The sequence below is a fragment of the Otolemur garnettii genome, unplaced genomic scaffold (assembly GCF_000181295.1).
Source record: "Otolemur garnettii isolate 467f Iridium unplaced genomic scaffold, OtoGar3 scaffold00145, whole genome shotgun sequence".
Classification (NCBI taxonomy): Eukaryota; Metazoa; Chordata; class Mammalia; order Primates; family Galagidae; genus Otolemur; species Otolemur garnettii.
The window spans coordinates 3,173,775-3,191,845 of record NW_003852540.1 but is presented as its reverse complement, the minus strand read 5'-3'; the positions used below and the strand labels follow the sequence as shown (position 1 = coordinate 3,191,845).

The window sequence follows — 18,071 nt, the reverse complement described above, 5'->3', positions numbered from 1 at the left end:
TGGGGGACAGCGTCTCATTATATCACCCTCGATAAAAAAAAAAAAAAAAAAAAAAAGAAAAGAAATCCATACACACTGGGTGGCGACTGTGGTTCAGTGGGTAGGGCACCAGCCCCATATACCTAGGGTGGAGGGTTCCAACTCGGCCCTGGCCAAACTGCAACAAAGAAACAGCCAGGCAGGGCAGCACTGAGTAGGGCACCAGCCCCATATACCAAGGGTGGCGGGTTCAAACCCGGCCAAAACTACAACAAAAAATAGCAGGGCATGTGGCTGATGCCTGTAGTCCCAGCTGAGGCAAGAGAATCGCTTAAGCCCAAGAGCTGGAGGTTGCTATGACCTGTGATGCCGTGATGCCATACCACTCTGCCGTGGGCGATAGAGTGAGACTGTCTAAAAAAAAAAGGGGGCAGTGCCTGTAGCTCAAAGGAGTAGAGCGCTGGTCCCATATGCCAGAGGTGGTGGGTTCAAACCTGGCCCTGGCCCAAAGCTGCAAATAAATAAATAAATAAAAATAAAATACATGATATAAGAAAAAAAAGAAAGAAATCCTGACACACAAAGAAAAGAGTGGTAAGTGAAATCTAAGAGTAGAGGATGGAGAGAGGCAGGTGTGGCTCTCCATAACTTAGCAAGACTCCATTTTCCATCTTGAGCTTCTAGTCCACACTGAGGCCACAACCTAGCCATATGCCAGTTCTCACATGAAACCTGGATGCCTTGTGTCACTGTTTACTCTTCTTTTAGAAAAACTGAAAACCAATCCTAGCACTCTGGGAGGCCAAAATGGATGGATTGCCTGAGCTCACGGGTTTGAGACCAGCCTGAGCAAGAGCTGTCTCTAAAAACAGCCAGGTGTTGCAGGTGCCTGCAGTTTCAGCTACTTGGGAGCCTGAGGCAAGAGAATCACTTGAGACCAAGAGTTTGAGTTGCTGTGAGCTCTGATGTCACAGCACTCTACCGGGAGTGACAAAATGAGACTCTGTCTCAAAAAAAAAAAAAAAAAGAATTGAAACCTGGGAACAAGGGAGCAGGGGTGTGTGTGGGGATGGGTTTGCTCCCACTTAATGGGTATAATGTTAAGGTGTACGGCACACTTTAGGACTGGGACACAACCTAAGAAATGCAAACATTTTAACCTAATTCTTTGTATCCTGAAATTAACCCGAAGCAACAACAAAAATTGAAACCTGTCACCTAAGAGAAGAAAAAAAGAAAAGGTGAATTTCACACCAAGGGCCCCTTGTCATTTGGGTTCTCAAAAGGTGTCTTGACAAGAGAGCATTAACATGTTTAAGGGATCAACCAGGAAAAACAGTCCTCTCAGGTGACAAGTAGGCACAATGGTAGGTAATTAAATCCAATCCATTCTCAGCTTTAAATATGGCCCCATTTGGAGGAAAGCTTGGTTAGAACATGCCACCGTGAGGCTGGGAAGGAGGCTACTGGTGGGGTTGACTGCTGTCCTTGGGTGTCAAAACCATGAAGTCATGGATATTTATTCCAGTTGGCTAACAGATTATTAGGATTGGAATGATCTTTTTCAGAATTTCCAAGACACAAAGGACTTTCCTCAAGTTCCAGAAGGCATTCAATTTTACAAAAGGCCAAGGGCCTGACTGCTCTGGAGAACAGCCAGCCACCAGCTGTAATGAGATTAACTCCCTTCTCTTGAGAGGTCCCCTCACTTCACAGGCCCTGCTCAAGTCCACCTAGCCTGGTTGGTGGCTGTCCTTCCTTCCCTCACTGAGAATCTAGCAAGTTTCAGCTCCCCCTCCATTCCTCCAGCACTGGACACCTTCTGGGGAGTAACGTGCCCTGCCAGTTAAGTGTTCAGTGACCTAGCAGATCCAGCTGCCTAGCACCCCTCCCCAACTGTGCCCTTTCTCTCCTGTCACCAGTGATAGGAGAAATTTGGCTATGCAACAGGTACATCCCAGCTGAGTGCTTACGACTCCACCCTCACTTTCCTCCCACTTCATCGACACTATAAGCATAACCTTGAATTTGACCTAATTTATACATATTCCTCTCCCACTAACATTTCTGACAACAGCCCTCAATTAAATGAGACTGGGTTACAGAACACACAGGTGAGGCTGGGGCAGCAGGTTTCAAAAACTCACTTTATTCCAATGTGAAATGAAGACGTGATGGTTTAAAAACAAGAAAAAGTTCTTGATCAGCTATGGGGATGCTTCGCTTGCTAGCTCATGCCCACTCCCTTTGAAACAAGGTGTCTGGACAGACCATGCCCATAAGCAGCTCCCAGCAAAGCCCTAGGCAGGGGTCCCCATGGGACACACCTCCCTCAGGCTCACAAGTAGGATCTCCTCCCCTGCTGGAGCTCTGACAGCAGGCAGAGAAGCCAGAGAAGCAGCACAGGCAGGCAGGAGAGGGAGTAGCAGGGGGGCCTCCAGGGATCCCCTCCCTTCCCTGCCACCTCCATAGAAGGTGCATGTGGAGTCAGGACCAGGGAGAGAGCTGGGCTTCACAAAGAGGTGATGATCACTCCTATATCCGGTAACTTCCCCCAGGATCCATGATTCAGCCCTGGACCCCCAGCCTCTCAAGTCCCCTACCTCCACTGTGCGTTAGGCAGCTTAGGTTAAAATGGGGAGAAGGATACATTCAGACTAACCCCCAAGGCATCCCCACCTGGGGTGCAGGCAGAGGGAAGCCTATCAGAGCCTGTGGTAGGGCCTGCTGCTGGGCCCAAGGGCACATGGGCAAGGGCGGATGCACAGGGGCCCAGGGAATGCCACCGCCAACCCCTCCTTCACCTCAGAGTTACAGCCACAAAATCAAAGTGCACCCGCCCTCCAGCCCTACCACAGAACTCTGGCTTCTCATTCTGGGACACAGGAAAGCCCCATCTTGTCTGCCTTAAAACCCAGACTTTCAGCCAGGTTGGGCATGGGGGCAGTGGCAGAAAAAGCAGCAGCCATTAAAGTCAGACATACAAATGACCTGAGAACTCTCCGCTGCACCTCGTCCACTCAGAACCGACGCAGGGCCATGTACAAGTTAGGAAGGACGGATTCAGACACTCATGGGCATGGACACACTCGCACACACCTGCTGGAGGATGGGGGGCTGGGGCACCTGCCCCCCAACTGGGAACTGATGCTCACACACTCCATTCACAGGTCTTCAATTAGGCCTCTGCATCATATATTCAATGAACCAGTGCAAAAACATCATTTGGGGGGGCAGGCAGGCCAGGCTGGGGTCCCAGGAAGATGCTGGGGCTAGGGGTAGGGTTGGAACATGGAAGAAGAGGGACCTGCTTCCTCTTCCCATCTGCAGGCATGCCCCCCTTCTCCTGGAGTCTAGGTCACTGGTGATGGGGCCACTGACTGTCCATCTCTCTTTTCTATCCCTGCAAACTTGGGGAAGAAGTGTCCTTGGCGGCCTGGGGCTGGCAGCCCATGTCCTCTGGGGCCCCTGCTGGCTCGGACTCTGTGGCCATGGGCTCTTCAGCCTTATCCCTGTTTTTGCTGGCCTCCTGGAGCTGGTGTCGCCTTGCCACCTCGGCTTTCAGGTTCTCCAGGTCTTTTTGGCTAAGTAGAAGCGTAGGAGTGAGGGTAGATCAGACTGGACCCTCCAACACCCAACCAGCTTTGGTTACACTTCCACTTGAATACAGAAAGACTCCTAAATGCCTAGGGCCTGTCTCCTACCCCCACACCCAATTCCTTACAGGCTTCCCCTCTACCAAGTAGGAAATGGACATGGGGAGCAGGAAGCTACACCCTGAGCTGACCGAACTGTCTCCTACATGGGAGGGAGGGGTCCCAACAGCAGCTGCTTACAGAGTCCTCTGAGAGTCCTCAGGGCCTGCTCAAAGGCACACCCCCATGCTAGACAGTGGGCAGTCAGAGAGAGAATGGAGCCACTTTCTAGGTACTGATATGAAAGACCACCAAGGTACAGCAGACCCTCCATAGCTGACCACCTCTGTAAGTTGACCTAATTTTCATAGACCAGACATGCACCACATGCATGTATCAGTAGTATGGCCCTAGTTCCTTATATTGACCACCTCTGTCACCGACCAGTTTGTTATAGTCCCTTCAGTGGTCACCTTACAGAGGTTCTACTATATACATTGTCAAGTTAAAAAAAAAAAATCTTTCAAAGTGAGACCCTGTCTCAAAAAAAAAAAATCTTATGAGGCTGGGGGCTATGGCTCATGCCTGTAATTCTAGCACTTAGAAAAACAGGCGAAAAAAGATCACAGCTATATACTGGGTGAGTTATGCAGAGTATTTCTGGAAGGATTCACTGGGAACTTCTCACTACTGGCTACATGTTTAATTTTGAACCATGCCAATGTATTAGTGTATTATGCATTTTAGAAAAGATGCTAGAGGCCAATTTCAAGCAGGGTGGGTGCCTGGAGGAGGGGCCTTACCTGAGAGGAATGAAGAGGATGCCATTGATGACATTGAGCTGCTCCAGGACACTGGCCATGCTGGGGGCTGTGAACTGAGGGCAGGGGACCAACAATGAGTGAGGCTCACTCACCTCCCAGCTCCCCCACCCCACCCAAGAACATACTTTGAGGGGTGGGATGTTGGCACTGGAGCCATTGCGGTAGATCTCATTCATGGTGCGCTGCAGGGCCACAGCCTGCTGGGTCAGGCACTTGAGGTACTCAGAGCTCTCCTTGGTCTTCTCGTGGTCCTCGCCCAGCTACGGTGACAGGGTGGAGGCAGGAAGGGATCAGGCTACCCTCGGCCCCCAGGCCCAGCTCCGGCCCCCAGGCCCTGCTATAGCCCACCTGGGTCTTATAGATGGTGTAGCCCTCCTTCTCATGTTGCAACGCCGACCGGAACTCAGCTTTGCTTTCGTAGACCCGGGCAACAAGGTGGTGGCTGCCAGGAGGCACACAGGGTGAGGGAGGGACAGGAGTGGGCTGGGCAGTAGGGACCTGATTGGGGTTGCTGGAGTCTCCCCTAGATCCCTCCCTGGAACTGACTGGAAGGGAACAGCAAGTTTGGGGCTCAGAAAAAGAAGTTGAGAGAAATTTTCTCAAGAGAAAATCTGATGAAGACAGAGCACTGGGTCCCTCCCCTACCTCCCTCACCTGAGGGCCACCTTGAGGGCCTTGGGCCCGTGGTACTTGGTGCTGACGGCCAGCGCGTTCTCCAGGAAGCGCAGCGACAGGTCGTACTCCATCACTCCGTGCAGCACCAGCCCGATGTTGTTCTGGGGGGCAGTTGGGGGGCCCTAGTCAGCTCCCAATCCCCTGGGACACAGGCTAGTCCCTGCCACCCCCCTCCCCAGCACTCACGTCCAGAAGTGCCATCTCTGGGTGGTCTTCCCCAAACACCAGCAGCATGAGGTAGCGGGCACGGTACAGCAAGCTCAGGGCCGTGGACAGCTGGCTGCTGGCAAAGCAATATAGGGCCAGGTGCATCTGCGGGCAGGTGGGGAGTGATAGGTCAGGGTTGAGCACAAAGGTCAGGGCACCAAGGGAACCAAGCAACCTCCCACATGGCACTCACATATTCTTGGATGGTATTGGGGTGCTCAATGCCCATCACTCGCTCGCTCATCAGCACTGCCTTCTGCTGGTTACTCAGGGCCTGAGGAGAGGAGGGGTGTTGATCCCAGGGTGGACCCTGCTGCACCCTAGAATCGCCGGCCCTGGAGAGCAAGCTGTCCCCACTGTGCAGCTCGTGAAGTGTCAGGCTGTGGCAGTGCAAGCCCACTGAGTCCTTCTAAAACTGCTATTCTAAGCCCTCTTCCCCCTAAGAAAATCTATACAAATCTAAAACTAAAATATTAACTTAAAAAATACACAAACAAAAGAAAAAACAATCTCTTTGACTAAGGGAGCCTGAAGCTTGCTGATCCCTGAAACAGCCTCCCCAAGACCCAGGTGAGGCAGTCTGACCGCCACAGGGCCACACGTGGTTACAGATTACTGTGACTTCCATGGGGTGCTTGCTAGGCACTCAGTACTATGCTCTGGAATGTGCCCTTGCCAACACCCTGTGAGGGGAGCCCTGCCAGCACCCCACCACATCCTCCTAGCTGGAGAGCACAGGAGGCTCCCAAGCTCTCCCAAAGACATGGCTGTAGATGGTAGGGCTGGGGGAAGCCCAGACAGAGAGGGCAACCCCGAGGCCTCCTTGCGTCCCACCAGCTCCTCCACATGGATCCCTGAGGTGAAGTGAGCAACCTCCTAACCCCTTGGACAGGGCTGGAGTCTTGCAGGCATGAACTCCCACTTCCTGCTACCATAGGTGGTGACACACAGCCCCAGAGCCCTCACTTGCCATCCCCAACACCAGGGAGGCCCCAAGGCCTGCGCTGGTACAGCCTAGGTGCTCAAGGCCCACCTCGGCATAGTCGCCCATAATGTAGTGGAGACGGGCCAGGAGGCGCAAGCAGGCACAGATCTCCACGTGCATGGCTCCGTACACGTTATTAAACAGGTTCAGGGCCTCATTGATGAGCTCACAGCCCTCCTTCAGGAAGCCTGCAGAGAACCCCCAAGGGTGGCAAGGTCAAGGCCAGGGACATAGGAAGCCCCCACTTCCACCCAGCCTCACCTGGCCACTCACCCTGCTGGACTTTGGCCTGTCCGCTCTGGAAGAAATGGAAGGCGTCCGAGGCCTTCGGGTTGACGTGCTTGACCACGGGGAAGATGTTGAGCACATCCTCCTCAGTGAACGCTGGCTTATGGCGGCTGTCAAAGCTGTACTCCTTCAGCAGGATCTGGGGTGAGTCCAACACCCACATCAGCTTCAGCCCTGGGCTCATCTGGCCAGCACTGCCTGACCCCCCACCATGTATAGAGATGGCCACCTTGAGAAAAGCCACCTTCCCCTGCCCTCTGGGGCACTGCAAGGATGCCGTGAGTCATGCCCACCTGGATGCCGGTTTTCAGTGAGATCTCACGCAGGAGCGTTATCTTCTGTAGGCCATAGTTCTCCACAGCCTGGTCCACGCTCTCGCTGGGGAAGCAGGTGGGCCTGAGCAGCCCTGAACTGCCCAGCCCTGCCCAGCCCCACCTGGCCCTGATAGCTGCTTTGTCCCAGAGGCCTCCCATTCCTGCCCTCCAGTCCCACTTCCCAAAGTGAGTACCCTTCACAATCACTCACTTCTCTTCTGACCCCACTGCCATGGGACTACAGGCCCCGATGCCATCCAAGCCCACAGATCCCTGCCCCAGCCACACTGCCTACACACACCACTCAAGGCTGAAGTCAAAGTAGTTCTTGGCTTCCTGGCAGATGTTCTTCCAAAGCTCCTGGGGGGTCATGACAGCCCAGGCCGTGTTATCTGCAGCCCCTGGAGGCCGGTTTTTCCTCCTCTTGTTCCTCTTCTTGGAGACCAGCTCATCAGCAGGCAGGTGGGCCACAGGGTTGGGGTAGGAGCTCAGGAAGCAGTTTAGGAAGTGGCTGATGGCAGCTGAGAGCCCTGAGAGCTCAACGCCCTGTGAGGAAGGTTCTGGTCAAAGTCACAAGGGCCCTCCGCCCCAACCTGGAGCTCTTCCCCAATGCCCGACGTCACCTAGGGAGGCCCTTGCCACTTGGGGAGGCACCTGTAAGTATGTCTTAAAGATGTGCTTGGCAGAGCGTGTGATGAGTTCTCCAATGCCAATTTTCTGAAAAGGTTGAAAAGGGAACCATGGTCAGGCCCCAGGCCTCCACCCTGGCCCTACCAGTCTCATGGCCCACCTGGGGCACTCACATAGACGTGGTCCAGCTGGTCGCGGGCTGGGCTCCGGAGCACCAAGTCCAGCACCTTACCCAGGTAGCGCATGTTGATGCCGCGCTGGCGCATCACCTCGGCCAGCGTGGCCCCATCCATGGGCAGCACCACATGCTCTGTGCAGTCCTTCACCTGTGGGTGCGACACGTCAGGCCCTCCCCCACTTGGGTCTTCCCCGGGGAGCACACACTGTCCTGGGGCCCTGAAGGGAGGACAGGACTCAGACCCCAGCTCCCTGGAAAGAGGGGAGCAGACAAAGCAGCAGCAGGGACCTGAAAACTTGCCCTGCACTCCAGCATGGGCACAGGGAGAGCAACCCTGCTCATACGCAGGGCCAGCAGCCTGCCAGGCAAAGATTGAGAAAGCCCAATGGGTGGCATGAGCTCCTCTCTGACCAGTGGAAGAGAGCAGGGTGACCATTTAGGGGCCACTACTCTATCCCCACTTGTCCAGAGGGCTTGAGGCTCAGCAGCCTGAGATGAGAGTGCCACTTGAGCATAGGAGCTCACTCCCAGCTCTCCTAGCCAGCTGCCAGCCCAACATGGGGGGCTCAGCAGGGCAGAGCCCGCTCCTGAGGAGCCACAGATGGGGCAGGCTCCCTATCTGTGAAATGTGATGGCCATCTGCCTTGCCTGACTCCCAGGTTGGGAAGAGCCAGGGAAGCCACTCCTGTGAAACACCCACAAGCTTGGAGTGGGAGGGAGAGGAGTCCCCTGACTGCCCTTGGGGCTGTGCTCTCACCAAGCCAGGGATCTGGCAGGAGAGCAGGAAGGCCGCTGCATCCTTCAGCAGCTGCTTCTGGTCCCGAACTTCATCCTGGCAAGACTCAGGGAAACGAACCCCTGGAGAAGAGAGAGAAGAAAGGCTTGAGCCAGGTGGAAGGAAGGCAAGGCAGGCAAGACACACAAAGCAGCTGCCACCAGGGCTGGCAGGAGCAACACTCAAATGGGCTCACAGACCCATTAAGAGCCCAAAAAACCCCAAGAGGCTCTGCCCAACCCTGCAGAGCTTCTGCGCTGACCAGCCCCCAGCACTTGCCTGGAGAGAAGATGTCAGGGTTGAAGCGAATGTCAAAGGCTGTGCTGCTGATGGAGCCGACTGCCTTGCACGCGTTGCGAATTACCTCCCGACTCCGAGGATCTGCTGTGGAGACACAGTTGATGGAAGGTGGACCCACTCCACTATCAGGGGTTGGGCTGCCCTGAGCCTCACCCCAGCTCCTTGAGAAAAGGGGCAAAGACAGCTGCCAGGCAGGCTGAGCCAGCTCCCCCAGCATCCACCGCAGCCTCACCTGTGCTGTCATCTGCAGCAATGGTCTCTGCCAGCTCCTTCACCCTGGCTAGGCCATTAGCATTGCTGCCATCCTCCTCCCTTTCCGCCTCAGGGCCCGGGGGGTCTTCAGCCGTGGACTCTGAGGAAGGAGAACTGCCGTTTTCCAGGGAGGTGGGGTTCTCCAGCTTGCTGGCTTTCTGCTGCATTAGCTGTAGGGCAGCCAGCTTCATGAAGAGGAGGTACCTAGGGCAAGACAGATGGGATAGAGGAGGACATGGGAACGGGCTGTCTAAAAGTTCTGCTGTCAGCAGCTTCCTGCTGGCTGCAAGGCCCAGCGCTTGGTCCCAGGTTCTTGGCCTGTGGGAATTGGGGAATGTTGGTGGTGGACAAGCCACAGGCATGGGGACATTTCCTGCCCCAAGTGCGAGTGTCAACACATGCACACACATGCCAGAGAGCAGCAGGTTATAGCAAAAACCAAGATCTCCTTGGATATGAAGAAGACAGCTAGGATGTAGGGGTCAGGAGGAATGGCTCCCCAGCCAGGACAGGGCTCCTGACAAAGATGGGGTACCACTGGCATGTTCAGAGTTATTCATTGCATAAAAGTTTGATGTGGGTGACTGCTAAGCACCTGTGGTCCCTTTGCTGTGCCCTCATGTGACATTTACAATGACACCAGCAGATTTCCAATTTCCAGACACTTCTTTTGAGAGCAGCAGTACGTCAGCCCAGTCCCTGCTTTGGCACCTCTACACTGAGAAGTCTGTGCCAAACTGGGTGGGGGAGTGAAGGGGGTCTAGCAAGTGTGGCCCCAGCTACCCTTCTTCCCTTTCCAGAACTTCTCCCTTCAAGGATCTACCCCAGAACAACCCAGGGTACCCAACCCCCTGGCAGGGAGTGGTGGGCCTGGCCTCGCAGGGCTACTACTCCTCACCTGTGCTCCACAAAGGCATCCACCAGCTCCTGGCGCAGACAGCAGAGCTTGTGTCGGTGGGTGCGGGGGAAGCCGGCGCGGGAGCACTCCTCAGGAAGCTCCTCGCCAGGCACGGGCAGGAAGTTGAGGTCAGGGGGGAAGGTGCGCAGCAGGTCAAGGATGTAGTGGCGCCCGTCGTTGCCGATGATGCCCTTGCACTCGACAGAGGAGCAGAGCTCTATCTCCTCATCACGGTCATTGAGCACCCGGTGCCGCAGGATCTTGAGGGGCCGGCTGGTGCGCTCCAGCAGCTCCAGGTACCGTGGGTGCGATACCACTGTCTTGCCAAAGTCGATGGAGCCGTAGATAACACTCTGCTCCTGGTCCCGCTCTAGGATGCCGGGGATGATGGACTGGGCCGTGACCCTGTAGCCGCGGTAATCCACCACCACTGTGCCCAGAGTATACAGCCCCTCCACGTCCACTGCGTTGTATGTGCGCACACCATTCAGGTCATTAGTGGGTGCTACGTAGGCGGCCACATCGCCGCCAAAGTCCTTGTAGTGGTCACGGACATCAAAGCCCAGGCTGAAGAAGATGTTGTTCCAAATGAACATCTGCATCTTGGTCTCTTCACTGGGGTTGATGGCCATCACGTTGCCATCAATGACAGCCATGGCACCCCGAGTGGCTGCTGCTGTAAAGTCACTGTGCACCTGGGAAGGGCGGAAGTCCACAGGGTGAGAGGGCCAGCCCTCAAGACTCAAGTTGCATCACCTGGGTGATGGAGGCAACTAGGCCTGCCTTGAAAGCCCAAGGACACTCCCCAGCCTCAGTGTCCTTGGAAAGGGCAAAAAAACCACTTTTTCCTTTTTTTGTTAAAGAAAGATATTTTTGGAAAAAAAGTATAGACTTATATTCAGGGAGACAGCAGAGGTGATTAACAAAGTAGAAGGGATGAAGCGGGTTTGAGATCCGTTAGTTATGCGCCAAGTGAACTTGGACAGGTAACCTCTCAGACCCAGTTTTCTTTTCTTTTTTTTTTTTTGCAGTTTTTGGCTGGGGCCGGGTTTGAACCCACCACCTCTGGTATATTGGGCCAGAGCCCTACTCCTTGAGCCACAGGTGCCGCCCTCAGACCTAGTTTTCTTACAGACTTCCTCTGTGCGCACACAGTAAATAAATGAAACAGCAGATTTCCTTTCCAGTATTGACCTTTATAAGGTGTCTAAAGATTTTAAGAAGTAATGCCTATAAAGCACCTGACATTGCTCCAGCAAAGTTAGTAACCAAGAGGCCAGCTCTTGCTTTTACATTATCACCTCTAGCAAGTAAGATCATGGGAGGTTGGTTTTTATTTTTTTTCCTTTTTTTAGAGATAGGGTCTCACTTTGTTGCCCTTGTTAGAGTGTCCTGGTGTCACAGCTCACAGCAACCTCCAGCTCTTGGGCTTACGTGATTCTCTTGCCTCAGCCTCCTGAGTAGCTGGGACTACTGGCGCCCACCACAACATCCGGCTATTTTTTGTTGCAGTTTGGCGGGGGCTTGGTTTGAACCCACCACCCTCAGTATATGGGGCCAGCGCCCTACTTACTGAGCCCACAGGTGCTGCCTGCTTTTTTTTTTTTAAAGCAACTATTTTTTACTCATTTTTTCTCTCTTAGTAATGAGACTGATAATGTTCAAACCCTAGCAAGCTGAAAGTACCATGAAAATGAGCTTCAACCCCGTAAGAGTCAGAATGTGTGCCCAGGCCAGGGCCCCATGGCAATCGGCAGAGGAAAGTTGGGTGGCCCTTGACACCCAGCCCAGATGGAAATACAGCCCTCTCACCCACAGACTCAAAGTCTCAAAGAGGCCAGAAGAAAGGCAGGAGCTTCAGGCACCTTGAATATGGCTCTTTCTCGAAGCAGCCGCTCGGGCAGGTTCTTTCGAGGTAATTCTCTTGTCGTCTGCAGCTCCTCGTTCCAGTCCCGGGTCTGCAGAGGGATGAGGGAGGGAGATGAGGGCTCACGTGGTACCCCAAGATCTGCTCTGGTAACTCACTTCTTCCACCTTCCCATGGGTAGCCCTTCAGACTCCCAAATAAACAGATAGGCATGGAGCCTCCTTGGAAGTGAAGAGAACCAGCTCGGCACCCAAGAGGGAGGGGTGCCCAGTGAGGACAGGGCCAGGCTGCAGGCACCTGTCCAGGAATGTGCTCCTCATAGCCCAGCCTCGAGGTATAGGCATCCTCTGCGCGCACACAGTCCATGGCATGCTCCGCCTGCGGGGCCGTCCAGCTGTATACCTGGAACGGGGTGGCGATCCTCTCAAATGGGTGGCGCTGGACCCTGTGGCAGGAAGGAGAGGAAGAGATGGGGTGGCCCACCAAGTACATAGCCATGCCACAGGCCCCGTCTTCTCTGAGGCCTCCACCTGCTCTGCCATCTGCCTGCCCTGAGATGTTGCCCTGAAGAGTCAGTTGGAAGTAAATGGGCCCCTCCTGGGTGGGTGTCTCTATGACTGGCTGACAGCTCCCTACAGGGGGACCTGGGCACTGCAGGCTGGGGCAGTTTCTTCGGCCAGAAGCAATGGAGTTCGGGCTGGCCAGTTCATCCCATACACCCCCAGACGTGAGATAAGGTGGGGCCATGGGGGCAAAGGCACTACCTTTTCTTCTGCAGCACAGCAAAGTTTTTTTTGAAGGTCGGGCTGATCTGGTTGAGCAGCTCCACTAAGGAATGGCTGAGGAAGCGGGGACTGGCGGGTTTAGGGTTGAAGTGATAGGCTGTGGACCTGCAAGGGGAGGGTGGCCACTCAGAGGGGTGCCCCAGGTATCTGCCCATAGACTTGGAACAGCAAAGCAAACCAGAGGCCCAAGGCAGGCAGGCAGGCAGGCAGGGACTCACTGGTTTAGGTAAAAGCCCCGCGTGGATGCCGTGATGCTGACTTGCCGGTCCTCAGCTGTGATCACAAACAGGTACATGAGGTCTCCGTGCATCTTGCGGTTCCCAGGGGGCGGGTTCCAGCCACTCATGGTTAATACTTTCAGGCACTGCAGGGGCTGCAGGGATGGCCAGGCATGAGTGGGCCAGGCCTTCTGGTGTGGAGCCCTCCACCCACCAAAGACCTTCTTCCTCACTCCCCCAGGGAGGCCTACCTTCCAGTCACGGTTCTGAGGCTGCAGGGGACACAGTGGCCGTTCCCGGCTCCCTGGCAAGATGTATTCAGGTGGTGTGCAGTCAATGGGGTCCATCTCCAAGACCTTCTTCCGCTTCCCACTGTCTGAGGGACCCGAGGCTGGCGGTCAGCACAGGGCCAACATGGCCAGCCATTTCCCAGCCTCGATATATCCTAGTCTGGACACCTCAGGCCCAGGCCCCTCCAGGAGGAAGGTCTGGTCCCTAGCCCCTCAGCCTCTGGCCACCTTGCTCTCTGCCCAACCCCTGTTCCTAATGCTTCTTGCACCTCCCAGGTCGCCGTCAGTGAAGACACTCAGGAAGGACAAGGAGTTGCAGTCAACTCCGTTGAAGGCATCAGATGGGTCCAGACTCTTGAGCAGATCCCGGACGTGGCGCACATGGATGCGGGCCTCACGCACCGTGTATGGCTCTGTCAGGAAAGGAGGGGCGGGCAGGGTGTCACAGGGCTCTTTGCCCTGGAACAACCTACTCAGCATAGAAAAAAGTCTGCACGGCTGCTACCATGGGTGATTTCCATTTTCAACCTTAGGCTTCCATTTTCAAATTCCATTATGAATATAAAAGCTAGAGTTCTGGTTTCAAAACATAACACACACCCCACTTGCTGCCTACTGGTGAATAGGTATGTTTATTCATATACAAGCTTCTGCCAAAGGCCTCTTGAAACACACACAAACCTTGGGGAGCCCACAGGTTGCCTGCTTTCCATGCACTAATGCCTTAGGGGGCAGGGCCTTCTGAGCTGCTGGGCCTCTCGGCCTCAGCCTTGTTCTCCAGGGGCAGTCCTCATTTAGTAGCGCCCTGAGGACTTTCCAGGACCTTCAATTTCAACACTACTCCCCTCCCATCCTCCCCCACCCCCACCCCGTGTGTGTTTTCTGGGACTTTAATGGCAGTTTTTTGGGGGGTTTTTTACAGTTTTTGGCTGGGGCTGGGTTTGAACCCACCACCTCTGGTATATGGGGCCGGTGCCCTACTCCCTTTGAGACACAGGTGCCGCCCTAATGGCAGTTTTTTTAGAGGAAGAAAGAGGTTCTGTGATCAACTGAGGACACCACTGAGCTACAGACCTTTTCTACATTTGCTCTTAATAAGCAGATAGGCCCTGGCAACTTGGGTGGCTCCTCCCCAGGGAACTGTAGTCGATAGTCACTTTTGTTTTACAACCACACCAGTTGACAGCTCTGACTTCAGGCCTAACTTCTCCACTCAAGGATTATGAATCTTTTGGGTTTTTTTGAGATGGGGCTGTCGCCTGGACTAACGCGCAATGGTGTCATCATAGCTCACTGCAACCTTAAGACACCTGGATTTCAAGCCATCCTCTTGCCTCAGCTTCCAGAGTAGCTGGGACTACAGGCATGCACCACCATGCTCATTTTTTTTCTTCCCTTTTTGTAGAGAGATATGGTCACACTATGTTGCCAAGGCTGGACTCAAACTTCTGGTCTTAAGCAATCCTCCTGCTTTAGCCTCCCAAAACACTGAGATTACAGTTGTGAGCCAGTGTACCCAGTTTTTAGTTTCCTTCTAAGACTTACCATCTATCTTTATAGAATTTAACTGAGCTGATTTCAGACCCTGGCCTGGTACTGCCTGATTTTTGTAGTATTGCAAGTCTGTCCTTTAACCTATGGGACACGAAATTGGAGGCCACAAATGTGATGGCCTAAGAAGTAGCTCTCTGCTCCAATCCCACCTCCACATGCTTGTTTGTGACACAGAGATCCCAACAAGGGTAGTGCAGTGCTGCCTGTTCCTGGGACTCTCCCCTGGGCAAGCCGCCCAACTTCTGAACCAACCTTCCACCACACGGAGCACTGAGCCCTCCTGCAGCCCCTCAACGCTGCGCAGCTCTGAGAAGTGATCTAGCATGTTGCCATCCAGGTGTAGCGAGAAGCAGGTACGGTGACAGGTATCTTCACGGTCCATGAGTACCTGGTGGATCTCTTGCACCATCTCCTGGGGGGATACCTGTCAAGAAAGCCCAACTACTCTGGTAAGAGGCCACATAGTGGGGAAAGAAGACATATCCCCTTGTACCCAGTCCAAAGCATCAAGAGTAAGTACTTAAAGTAGTCAGTTTCCCACCTTTTAGCTTTTAAATTCCAGGCCCTGTTTAAACACCATGCCCACCTGCTCCTGCATGTGTGTGCAGGACAGAGTCTAGCCCCACTGATTATTCCTGGAGACCAAGAGCAATCCCTGAGCTGAGACTCAGCAGAAGGAAATACTGGGGGAGAAAATGGCAGCCTTTCCCTAAAAGGCAAATGTCTTTTGCTTTCCAGAAGGGGTGCTCTGGGGCCTTGCCTTGTCCCCCAGTTGAGTTACCAGTTTGCAATGCCTCTAGTTTGGCTCCATCTGTGTAGACTACCCTTCCAATGGGTGGTAAAATCGCAGGGTAAGAGGCTGGGGGTGCCAGGACCCCAACACTGCCCAGCCATGAATATTCCTTTCCTCAAACACAGCTGGCAGTCCCAGCTGCTAGCTGTCCTTTAGCCATGGGCAATGACCTGAACCTGGACTTGATTCCCATGTCTGCCACACTAGCTGAGTGACCTTGGGAGAGGCACAGGACCCTGGCTTTCCTGCCTATGTGGGGCCAGGACACACAGGGGCAAAGCTTGGCTTTCTACTCTCATGCTCTAGGCTCGGGCTCTGGTCCCTAGAACTCCTTTCACCACCATACCTGCAGGGAGAAGGGTTCAATTCCAGGAGCCACAATCTTCACCGAAAAGCCGGTGTCCTGAATGACAATGACTTCCTGTCCAGTGGTCTCGTCCCCTGGCTCGGCCTCATCCAGCCCATTTTCCCTAGGTGGCTCAGCCACCCGCTCCTCTTTCTTCAGGCTCTCGGGGCAATCCCCATTCAAGAGCATGACTGACGGTGGCTCTGGGGAGTGAAAAAAACAGAGCTGAGTCAGGTGCACCCAGAGGGTCAGGTGGGTATGTGCCCAGCTGAATGGTGGCTGTGGTCTTCCTAAGCCCTGGCCCTAACCCAGACACCGCAGTTCTACCTTGCCCTTGGCACCTTCAAGAACACTGTCTTCTCATCCTATTCCCTCCCTTCTCCCCTGCTGCCCCTCAGCCCACCAGTCTAGAATCTACCTGGGTACACTGCCCAAACCATTCTCCCCAGGATGGCTGAGGGCCAAGACCAAGGGTCTTCTCCAACCCTAACATTATCTGGCTTCTTTTTTTTTTTTTGAGACAGAGCCTCAAGCTGTCACTCTGGGTGGAGTACTATGGCATCACAGCAACCTCCAACTCATGGGCTTAAGCAATTCTCTTGCCTCAGCCTCCCAAGTAGTTGGGACTATAGGCGCCCACCACAACACCCAGCTATTTTTTGGTTGTAGTTGTCTGGCAGCCCCAGGTTGGATTTGAACCCACCAGTTCTGGTTATGTGGCTGGCGCCTTAGCCACTTGAGCTACAGGTACCAAGACTATTATCTGGCTTCTTAGCAGCACTCAATTTCCCTGCTGACTTACTTCGTCTCTGCCCTGACCAAAGGGACACCTTGCCCCCTGCTCTCCAGATACATCCTCTTCTGTTCGCCCTGAGCAGCCTACCTCCCCTAATTTTCACCTCCCCTTCTCCCAGGGCTGCCAATAATATCCTCCTGCCTTGGAGCTCCTGTAGCCAATCCTGGCCTGCAGTAAGCTTCTCAGACCAAGGTGATAGCCACTTACCAGGCATCAGTGTGGCTGTCCTTTAGGCAGCGCTAATGACCCATCTTTCAGGGATGGAATTTATCTGTGAAGGCCTCTCTAGTCACTCTCTAGTCACCAACCAAAATCCCCTACTGACCCAGGGGACCTGGCCTCTGCAGCCACAGCCCTGGTGCAGGCCTTTCCTCTATTTCAAGAGTGCTACTTGGAACCCTTCTCATAAGCCCACTGTTCACAAGATCAAGCTTCTTAGGAATCAGGCACCAACCTAAAGTCAACCTCAGCTCCTGCCTGCTGAGGTCTGGCCACATCAAACTACTGGAAGCCTAAGAACAGTTCCACATCCTCTCTTCCACTTCTACGCTTTGGTTTATGCTGCCCGGATACCCAATTCACCCTTCAAGGCCTAGGTGAAATATACCCTGATGGCAGAACCACCCTCCCCCGTCATTCCCACAGACATGGCCCCACCTCCCAGAGCAGGTGTTCTGTTGCATGGGGGCTGGCTGTCCATACCAGCGGCTCTATCTGCCACCTTCTGTCTTGCCCAGGCTCAACAAAAAGGCATTACATTAACAAATGAATTTCTGTAAACCTCTAGCTAAGTCCAATATTTGTGGACAGCACCCAACTCACATGCTGGGGGGGGGTGGTGGTGGTGGGGCAGGTAATGAACCTTCCCCTTCTACCTAGGGAAGAGCAAAAGGAGATCTGTCCCTGCCCTGGGGAGTTGAAGACTCCTCTCAGAATCCTCCAGCATAACACAGACTTTCCTGCACACCCATTTGGCAAAAGGGGACCTTGGCCCCAGGGCCTGCCCATGAGCCAGACTGCCTGGCTTGGCTTGGCAGCCCTCAACAGCCCTGTCACTGAGAAGGGTTTGGGTCCCTTTCCAGAGAGGACACCTCACCCAGCTCTGCCTATTCCATTCAGCCTCCTCCCCTTCCCTACCTAGCTGTCAGGAGTAGGGTAGGGTGCATTTCCCCAGAACCGTGTGGTCCCTATCTAGACCCACTAGAAACGTGGACCAGGGACCTCAGGCAAGGGATCAGCGCAGTGCAGAAAGGCACGCCAGACCAGCCTGAACAGCATAGTGAGACCTCATCTCTACAAAAAATACAAAAATTAGCTAAGCATGGTAGCATATGCCTATAGTCCCAGCTACCTGGGAGGCTGGGCCAGGAGGATCACTTGAGCTCAGGAGTTTGAGGTTGTGGTTGAGTTAGCATGAGACCATGGCACTCCAGCCTATGCAAAAGATTGAGATCCTATCTCAAAAAAAAAAAAAAAAAAAAA

General features: G+C 54.0%; 1 protein-coding gene across 2 annotated transcripts in view; it reads right to left on the bottom strand.

Annotated features, from left to right (window-relative positions):
• Window positions 1-2,106: 2,106 nt before the first annotated feature.
• Window positions 2,107-18,071, bottom strand: part of CLUH (clustered mitochondria homolog) — a 22,841-nt gene continuing 6,876 nt past the window's right edge. Inside the window, exons 2-26 of one of the 2 annotated variants that reach the window (XM_012810944.2) lie at window positions 15,794-15,996; window positions 14,907-15,078; window positions 13,370-13,513; window positions 13,062-13,186; window positions 12,811-12,965; window positions 12,572-12,697; window positions 12,105-12,252; window positions 11,806-11,898; window positions 9,941-10,635; window positions 9,023-9,246; window positions 8,770-8,874; window positions 8,473-8,573; window positions 7,711-7,863; window positions 7,562-7,624; window positions 7,209-7,453; window positions 6,887-6,971; window positions 6,579-6,732; window positions 6,354-6,493; window positions 5,514-5,594; window positions 5,300-5,425; window positions 5,093-5,214; window positions 4,787-4,880; window positions 4,564-4,698; window positions 4,418-4,491; window positions 2,107-3,563 (exon numbers count right to left, since the gene is read on the bottom strand). In XM_012810944.2, the coding sequence (XP_012666398.1) occupies window positions 3,377-3,563; window positions 4,418-4,491; window positions 4,564-4,698; window positions 4,787-4,880; window positions 5,093-5,214; window positions 5,300-5,425; window positions 5,514-5,594; window positions 6,354-6,493; window positions 6,579-6,732; window positions 6,887-6,971; window positions 7,209-7,453; window positions 7,562-7,624; window positions 7,711-7,863; window positions 8,473-8,573; window positions 8,770-8,874; window positions 9,023-9,246; window positions 9,941-10,635; window positions 11,806-11,898; window positions 12,105-12,252; window positions 12,572-12,697; window positions 12,811-12,965; window positions 13,062-13,186; window positions 13,370-13,513; window positions 14,907-15,078; window positions 15,794-15,996 (3,950 nt within the window). In that variant the 3' untranslated portion in view covers window positions 2,107-3,376. The remainder of the gene's footprint in view (window positions 3,564-4,417; window positions 4,492-4,563; window positions 4,699-4,786; window positions 4,881-5,092; window positions 5,215-5,299; window positions 5,426-5,513; window positions 5,595-6,353; window positions 6,494-6,578; window positions 6,733-6,886; window positions 6,972-7,208; window positions 7,454-7,561; window positions 7,625-7,710; window positions 7,864-8,472; window positions 8,574-8,769; window positions 8,875-9,022; window positions 9,247-9,940; window positions 10,636-11,805; window positions 11,899-12,104; window positions 12,253-12,571; window positions 12,698-12,810; window positions 12,966-13,061; window positions 13,187-13,369; window positions 13,514-14,906; window positions 15,079-15,793; window positions 15,997-18,071) is intronic. The other variant, XM_003799074.3, reaches the window with a different exon arrangement.